Here is a 9513-nt window from a genome sequence, read left to right as displayed (position 1 = left end):
GCTTGGGATTCTCTCTCTCTCCCTCTCTCAGCCCCTCCCCCCACTTTCTCTCTCTCTCCCTCTCTCCCTTTCTCTCAAAGTAAATAAATAAAAATAAACTTTAAAAACATCACCAAATTACCTAGCCTTAGAATCAAGCCTTACACCCAAAAGAGAAATCTGCAGCCTTTTCTCCAAGACAGGGTCCAACTCATCACTATGTCAAGCTTCACCACAAGTCTGGTCACAGCTGTCATTTTAAAAACAAAGCAGGTCCAGCCTTCCAAGAACCAGCCCAGCACAGAGCAATTGTTCCAGGCTCCAAGAACTTAGTAGAGCCCACAGTTTCTGCTCACAGCCCAGGGGGGCGCCTGCCAACTACCTGGTTGAAAAGGGGCCCTTTTTCCCCCCTCCACTCTCTGGAATCAGAGCCAGCACTGGTTTGGGGGTAAGAGAGACCTGGCACGTCCATGCTCCCCTGAGACTGCCACAGGCTCTCTTTCTCCCCCACCCCCTCCATTTCCTGTGACTGAACAGCACTATTCAGACAGCACTACTCTTGGCTGGTATGTCAGGGTGTGAAAAGGTAGAAGGGATGTCCTGTAAAGCAGCCCTGGGCAGAGAGAACACAAAACTCCAGACTGGACACAAGGTACTCTCACTAGTACTGGGATGCGATGGGGGCTGGAGTCTGGAGTCTCCCCAGAGGTCTCAAGGAACACACGCTGTTCTCTGCAGAGACAGCCTGTGGGGTGAGCACACAGACCTGCAGACCCATTCCCCCCCAAACAAAGTTTATTTTTTAGCACTTCATACTTGGCAAGGGTCAATTATGATGGCAATCCATGCAATGGTTAAATTAATAAAATACTTCTGGTTCAGAGAAAAACCCTTCAGACCAGCTTTGATTCCATCAGCACAAGGTAAGGGACCAAGGGGGCTAGGCAGCCAACGGAGGGTAAAGGGGAGTATTTAGCCAGTGATTAAATGTCATTTTCCTTGAGTCAAGCGATTCTCATTTTATTCAAGTGTCCTGGAAATGATGCTGAAGACTTTTTTTTTTTCCACTTTGGGGAATTCTTTTTTGGCCAACAAATAACTCTCAATCATCTGCTTTTAAAAGTATTGTGCAATTTCTAAGTAACAGTTTTTTAAAAATCAGGCTAACACTGCCAACTCTCGCTGGTTGGGGTTTTCTGAATCACCTACAGAAAGACGGCTGCCCTGCTGAGAGCCTGTCCGGGAGACCGGCCTGTATATCTTGTGCCCCAAAGCATCCGTTTCCTCAAAAATGTAGCCAGGAGGCTCAGGGTATGAAGCCAGGCACCTGCCCATGTCCTTGGGAGTAAAGCTGATGGTGTATGTGGTCTGGCCCTCCACAGGGATATTTCCTCGGGAGCCAGCCCAAGGAGGCTTACAGCTTTTGGTATTGATGGGTGGGTGGGGCACATAGTGAGCCCGCGTGGTAGTCAGACAGTCCAAGGGCTCAGTGGGAATGTTCAGCTGGGGAATGGGTTTGGCTGGCTCCATGCGCGTCCCCGGCCACTGCTTGTAGTCGTCCTTGGTGGTAGTGGAGCTTTCAAAGTGGCCACCCTTCTTGACTGAGATCACTGGCCGGAAGGACTGAGCTGGGGCACCCTTAGGGTACATGTAATGGGCCTGCACTGTTGTCAGAAGGTCCATCTTTTCTTCAGGAGGGACATAAGTGACAGGAGCTTTGGAGAACATCTGGGGCGTTGGCCAAGCTTGGTACTTGTCTCTAAACTCAGTGGTGTTAGAGAAAGGCGTTTCTAAACCACAGGACCTGGCTGGAGGTTTCAGGCTCTTGGCTGGCTCTCCCATCAGGCCCCGGAAAGACTCTTTATGGGTGGTAAGGCTTTCAAAGGGGATTTCACAGGGACTGAACTTCGCTGCCTCATACGCAAAGCGTTTCTCCATCGGGTGGGCCACATAGCTCATCTTGTAGTTAGTCAGATCCTCCAGGGGGATGTTACAGAGCTTGGGCATGGCCAGAGGCTTACAGCTCATGGTGCTCACTAGGCCCTTTACAGAATAGTCATCCTGGTGTGTAGTTCTACTATCAAACCTGGTTGATGCTGGTCGGTAATGGTGTTCCGGACGAAGTAGCTCTCGTCTTGGTTGGTTCCAGGGTAAATAATCAGCTGAAAATAAAACAGAAGTGGTAATCACTTACAAATCAAGTCCATATAACCTGCATGTATTCTAAGGGGCTCCAAAGCCTTAAACCAGTCTCCAGCGAGATGGTCCTTGAGACAAAGGAAGAATAGGTTCCTACCACCACCTCAACCAAGGATTTAATATTTCAACTTTATGGTACTTGCAGTTACTGTTCAAAACAGATACATTTATAGGAGTCTCATCATACCCCACAATGCCGCATGCAGGGATCTTAGAGGGTCCACCACTGTGGGAGGACCTAGTGATCTGATTCCCTCTGAGGAGTCCAACCACTGGCTTCTCCTGATCCAAGAACAGTTCTGTTCTTCTGTGGGGAAGTGCCCTTTCTGAATCAGCACAGAGTGACTGGGAAGATATGCATGCTGTAGTGAGACAGGGGATTCACAACCCCCCACTGGTGGGCCACCAGCCAGACCAAACAGACCTCTCTTCCCATATTGTGACCATGATTGTATCCCTATAACCCACACATTTAATCCATATAAAGCAAATATGCTGCCCCAAGAGAATAGGGGCATTGTACTGGCTAGTGAGAGAATAGCAGCTGCCACCTGCATTGAGTTTATTATATGATAGTCAATGTTCTAAATACTTTCTATATGAACTCATTTAATCATTAGACAGGCCTAATCAGGTGGCTGCTTTCAATATTCCCATTTTAAAGATGCAGAAACAGAGGCACAGAGAACTTAGGGAAATTTGCCAAGGTCACTTGGCTAGAAGTAGAAAAGCTTGAATGCAAATCCAGCTCCAGATTTCCTGGAGAAATTCCAGGAATTTCCTCCAGATTCCACTACCTGGTTCTGACAATCAAGGAACACTATGTACCAGCTAACTGTGCTCAGGAATTTCCATACATGACCTTGTTTCATCTTACAACCCTTTGTGATGGGTATAATTACCTCTATTTTACAGATTTCCTTTTTGTTTGTTGTTTCATATTTATTTAAGTTTTAATTTTATTTTTTAAAATTTACATCCCAATTAGTTAGCATATAGTGCAACAATGATTTCAGGAGTCGATTCCTTAGTGCCCCTTACCCATTTAGCCCATCCCCCCTCCCACAACCCCTCCTGTAACCCTGTTTGTTCTCCATATTTATGAGTCTCTTCTGTTTTGTCCCCCTCTCTGTTTTTATATTATTTTTGTTTCCCTTCCCTTATGTTCATCTGTTCTGTGTCTTAAAGTCCTCACATGAGTGAAGTTATATGATTTTTGTCTTTCTCTGACTGGCTAATTTCACTTATCATAATACTCTCCAGTTCCATCCAGTTGCCATCTTGCAAATGGCAAGATTTCATTCTTTTTGATTGCCAAGTAATACTCCATTGTGTATCTATACCACCTCTTCTTTATCCATTCATCCACCGATGGACATTTGGGCTCTTTCCATACTTTAGCTATTGTTGATAGTGCATGGGGGTGCATGTGTCCCTTTGAAACAGCACACCTGTATCCCTTGGATAAATGCCTCGATTTATCTGGAGTCCAAGAGCAGGACTGAGAGGCTAAGAAATTTCTCTCAAAGTCACATGGCTAGGGAATTAAGAGTTGGAATTTAAACCACATAGTTGACTCCAAAGTCATGCTCTTCTGACAGCCTGTATTATAGTTAGGAGCACTGTGTATCTGGAGAGAATGAAGGTTCAAGAAAATACTAGTGGAAAATAATCAGAGAATATTTGCAGAAAGAGGAGAATTTCAGCATGTTTGAAGAATGAAAAGAATTGGCCACCTATATCTACAGGATGTCTGTCTCAAGAGGAACCTTTGCTGGGGGGGACTGGAATGGCCAAGATAACAAGAGGTCTGCACCCAAAGAAAACCTGCCCTAAGGATGGCCCCCATGCATCCTGAGGAGGTTTTGTCCTCAGACACCACAAAAGACTTTTAAAGTAACTTCCCCACACAGATCTAAGGGGCAGCTTTGAAATTAACAATGTAGGTGAGAAAAATAGGACAGCAAACTATGTCATTCAAACACTTTGACACTGCTTCCGTTCTTTTTGTAATACTGGGCTCACACCAAAGTCCTACATTGCCCCCATTGTGCCTATCAATTACCAGATCTAAAGTAACCAGTATGAAATCCTAGTGGACCCTCTGAATCCACAGGGAATTCTCTTGTTTACAGCTTTACAAAGGATTAGTACAAAAGCAGCTTCTCAGGGGCCTTGGTTATATATAGCCAATACCCGTGGACTCCATAGGCACACTTTCTTTTAAAACACTTTATTGAGATATAACCTGTATAACACAAAATACACCATCTTACATTTTTTAATTATTCAATAACTTTTACAGACCTGTACAACCATCACCAAAATCCAGTTACAGAACATTTCTACCCCAAAAGTATCGATCAAGCCTATCTGCAATTAATCTTTATTCCCATTCCATCTGCTCTTGGTCTCTATAAATGCACACTTTCTATACATTTTATATAAATATAATTGCACAATATATAGTGTTTTGCACTTGGCTTTTTCATGTAACATAATTGAGATTAATCCCTGTCGTAGCATGTATCAGTTCACTCCTTTTTTTTTTTTGAAATTTTTTAACATTTATTTATTATTGAGAGACAGAGACACGGAGCATGAGTGGAGGAGGGGCAGAGAGAGACAGAGACACAGAATCCAAAGCAGGCTCCAGGCTCTGAGGTGTCAGCACAGAGCCCAATGCGGGGCTCGAACTCGCAAACCGCGAGATCATGACCTGAGCCGAAGTCGGGCGCTCAACCAACTGAGCCACCCAGGTGCCCCCAATTCACTCCTTTTAATTGCTGAATAGTATACATTATATGGATACACCAAATTTTGCTTATCAAATATTGATGAATATTTGGGTTGTTTATACTTTTTGGCTATTAGGAAATTTTCTGCTATGAACATTCACGGTCAAGTCTTTGTGTAGATATATATTTCATTTCTCTTAGGTAGATAGGTAAATGGAGTAACCTATGTTATATGGTTTATCTATGTTTAACTTTTTAAGATAGCACAAACTTTTCCAAAGTGAATGTACCATTTTACATTCTCACCAGCAATTTCTCCACATCTTCACCAATGCTTGTTGTTGTTGTTTAATCTTTATTTTTGAGAGAAACTGTGTGAGTGGGGGAGGAACAGAGAGAGAGAGGGTGACAATGCAAAGCAAGCTCCAGGCTCCGAGCTGTCAGCACAGAGCCCGACGTGGGGCTCAAACCCACAAACTGTAAGATCATGACTTGAGCCAAAGTCAGAAGCCTAGCCGACTGAGCCACCCAGGTGCCTCTTGTTACTGTGTTTTAATTACAGACATTGTAGTAGGTGTTTAGTGGAATCCCATTGCAGTTTAATTTAAATTTCCCCAGTAATGCATGTTGGTAATAGAAATAAACACAGAGAGGGGCGCCTGGGTGGCTCAGTCGGTTAAGCGGCCGACTTCGGCTCAGGTCATGATCTCACGGTCCGTGAGTTCGAGCCCCGCATCGGGCTCTGTGCTGACAGCTCAGAGCCTGGAGCCTGTTTCAGATTCTGTGTCTCCCTCTCTCTCACCCTCCCCCGTTCATGCTCTGTCTCTCTCCATCTCAAAAATAAATAAACGTTTAAAAAAAAAAATTTAAATAAATAAATAAATAAATAAACACAGAGTTAAAAAGGAGCAGACACAAGAATATGTCCCAGATGAAAGAACAAGACAAAACCACAGAAAATGGGCTAAACAAAACAGAGGTAAGCAACATGCCAGAGAGTTCAAAGTAGTGGTCATACCTTATGAAGATAAAAAGCTTCTGCACAGCAAAGGAAACAACCAACAAAATTAAAAGGCAACCAACGGAATGGGAAAAGATATTTGCAAATGACATATCGGACAAAGGGCTAGTATCCAAAATCTATAAAGAGCTCACCAAACTCCACACCCGAAAAACAAATAACCCAGTGAAGAAATGGGCAGAAGACATGAATAGACACTTCTCTAAAGAAGACATCCGGATGGCCAACAGGCACATGAAAAGATGTTCAGCGTCGCTCCTTATCAGGGAAATACAAATCAAAACCACACTCAGATATCACCTCACGCCAGTCAGAGTGGCCAAAATGAACAAATCAGGAGACTAGAGATGCTGGAGAGGATGTGGAGAAACGGGAACCCTCTTGCACTGTTGGTGGGAATGCAAATTGGTGCAGCCGCTCTGGAAAGCAGTGTGGAGGTTCCTCAGAAAATTAAAAATAGACCTACCCTATGACCCAGCAATAGCACTGCTAGGAATTTACCCAAGGGATACAGGAGTGCTGATGCATAGGGGCACTTGTACCCCAATGTTTATAGCAGCACTCTCAACAATAGCCAAATTATGGAAAGAACCTAAATGTCCATCAACTGATGAATGGATAAAGAAATTGTGGTTTATATACACAATGGAGTACTACGTGGCAATGAGAAAGAATGAAATATGGCCTTTTGTAGCAACATGGATGGAACTGGAGAGTGTGATGCTAAGTGAAATAAGCCATACAGAGAAAGACAGATACCATATGGTTTCACTCTTATGTGGATCCTGAGAAACTTAACAGAAGACCATGGGGGAGGGGAAGGAAAAAAAAAAAAGAGGTTAGAGTGGGAGAGAGCCAAAGCATAGGAGACTGTTAAAAACTGAGAACAGACTGAGGGTTGATGGGGGGTGGGAGGGAGGGGGGGGTGGGTGATGGGTGTTAAGGAGGGCACCTTTTGGGATGAGCACTGGGTGTTGTATGGAAACCAATTTGACAATAAATTTCATATATTGAAAAAAAATAAATAAAATAATTAAAACTAAAAAAAAAAAAAAAAAAACAAAGTAGTGGTCATAAAGATACTCACTGGACCCTAGAGAAGAGTTTCTAATGAAAACTTCAACAAAGAGACAGAAAATACTTTTAAAAGAACCAGTCAGGGGCACCTGAGTGGCTCAGTTGGTTAAGTGTCCAACTTTGGGTCGGGTCATGATCTCACAGTTCATGAGTTTGAGCTTCGCATTGGGCTCTCCATTCTCACCAAGGAGCCTGCTTCAGATCCTCTGTCTCCCTCTCTCTCTGCCCCTTCCCCTGCTCATTCTCTCTCAAAAATAAACATTAAAAAAAATTTTAAAGAGCCAGTAATAGTTGTGTTTATTACAGCATTATTGACAATAGCCAAGGTATGGAAGCAATGCAAGTGTCGATTTATAGATGAATGAATAAAGAAGATGTGGTATATATACACAATAGAATATCACTTGGCCATGAAAAGGAATGAAATCTTGCCATGCAGGACAACATGGATGGACCTAGAGGATATTATGCTAAGTCAAATAAGTCAGACAAAAACCAATACCATATGATTTCACATGTATGTGGAATCTAAAAAAACAAAACAGGGGTGCCTGGATGGCTCAGTCAGTTAAGCATCTGACTTTGGCTCAGGTCATGATCTCACAGTTCATGGGTTTGAGCCCCATGTCAGGCTCTGTGCTGACATCTTGGAGCCTGGAGCCTCCTTCAGATTCTGTCTGTCTGTCTCTCTCTCTGCCCCTCCCCTCCTCATACTGTGTGTGCGTGTCTCAAAAATAAATGCTGAAAAAAATAATTTTTTTTTAATGAGCAACAACAACAAAAAACCCAGATTCTTAAATACAGAGAACTGTTGGCTGCCAAAGAGGGTAGTGAGGGTCATCTTACTGCCTTCAGTCCTCCATTGTTTCTGATGAGAACTTTGTTTTATTGTCATTTCCCTGTATGTGATGGGTTTTGTTTTTGTTTTTTGTTTTTTGTTTTTTCATTTTTGCTTCTTTTCAAATCTTTGGCTTTGGCTTTCAACAGTTTGACTATTATGTGACTAAGTTTGGATCTCTGTTTATTCTATTTGGATTATGCTTCTTGGATATGTAGATTAATCTTTCTGCCTTTTTCTTCTTCTGGGGCTCCAATTATGAGTCTGTTGGTACAGTTGATAGTATCCCACAAGTCTGAGTTTACTTTCCTCAGTTTTTCCCTGTTGTTCAGATTAGATAATATTTGTTTATTTATCCCCATTTCTTTCTTCTGCCAACTCAAATCTGGTGTTAAGTCCCTGGAATTATTTTGTTGCTATTGTTCTTTCAACTCCAGTGTTTTCATTTGATTTTATAACTTCCCTTTATTGGTATTCTCTATCTGATGGGAAATTGTCATATTTTTATTTCTTTAAACATGGTTTACTGTTGTTCTTTGAACATATTTATAACAGGTACTTTGAAATATTGTCTGGTAGGTCTAATATCTGGGCCCCTTCAGGGTTAGTTTTTATTCACTGCTTCCCCCCCACCCCCTATTCATGGATTACATTCCCCTGTTTCTTTTTAGGCCTCATGATTTTTTGTTAAAACTCAACATTTTAGATAACATGCTATCCAGCAATTCTGGATTCTGACCCCACTGGAAGCTGTTTTTGCTGTTTAGTAACTTGCCTGCAGTAATTCTACACAGTTTTATCTCCCTTTAAGTGTGTGATCACTGATGTTTTTGCTTAATTTCCTTTTTTAATTGTTTTTAAGCCAAGATTCCTACAAGTCACCCTGGGTTAGCATTATTTAGTAATCAACCAATGACTGTCAAAAAATGCTTAAACACCTTAAGCCAGTATGGCTTTCACCCTTTGCTAATGACTATGTGTGTGGGTTAAGGGACAGAGTCAAAGATCAGACAATTTACAATTCTGCCTTGGCTTTCAGTTCCTTCTGGGATTTCTCATGTCTCCTCTGTACCTGAACCAGGCATCATAATCAGCCAGGGAAGGTGAGTAGATAACTAGGCCTTGTCTCTTTATCTTTCTTGAGCCTATATACTGCCTTACCCATATACAATCTTCTATACCACAAGGCGCTTTCTCATTCTCTGGATTTCCTTGTTAGATTTCTGGCTGGTCTGCTGGTCTGTTGCTCAACAACTAATTCTGCAACCCCACACTAGCTGCAAAAGTTGTATTCACTGATTTTTTTTGTTGTTGTTGCTGAGATCAGTATTGTTTTTACTGAAACCCCTGGGTACGTATTGTACTCCAAATCAAGTTAGCCCCAACTGACAGGAGAGCTGCTGGGTTTCACAGCATAGCCTACCCAGGCAGAACCACCATGCAGATCAAACATGGGGGCACAGGTCATGGACGCTGCCCCAGGATTAAACACCACAAACTCCCACTTTTTGTAATGATGGTTTAGCAGTTATTCTTAAATAAATGCTTCTCAATTCATTGTATGCCTGTAGTTGATTTCCAGAGCCCTAAAATAGTTGATTTTTATTGTTTGGTCCAGTTATATTATTGCTTTTTGGGAAGAGGATTTACTAAGCTCCTCA

General features: G+C 42.4%; 1 protein-coding gene across 1 annotated transcript in view; it reads right to left on the bottom strand.

The window, feature by feature from the left end:
* Nucleotides 1-734: 734 nt before the first annotated feature.
* Nucleotides 735-9513, bottom strand: part of SAXO1 (stabilizer of axonemal microtubules 1) — a 99044-nt gene continuing 90265 nt past the window's right edge. Inside the window, exon 4 of the mRNA XM_047830398.1 lies at nt 735-2141. Within this exon, the coding sequence (XP_047686354.1) occupies nt 1138-2141 (1004 nt within the window). The 3' untranslated portion in view covers nt 735-1137. The remainder of the gene's footprint in view (nt 2142-9513) is intronic.

This window comes from Prionailurus viverrinus, chromosome D4 (genome assembly GCF_022837055.1).
Source record: "Prionailurus viverrinus isolate Anna chromosome D4, UM_Priviv_1.0, whole genome shotgun sequence".
NCBI lineage: Eukaryota > Metazoa > Chordata > Mammalia > Carnivora > Felidae > Prionailurus > Prionailurus viverrinus.
The sequence above is the reverse complement of the archived record's forward strand: the minus strand, read 5'-3'. Positions and strand labels throughout refer to the sequence as shown.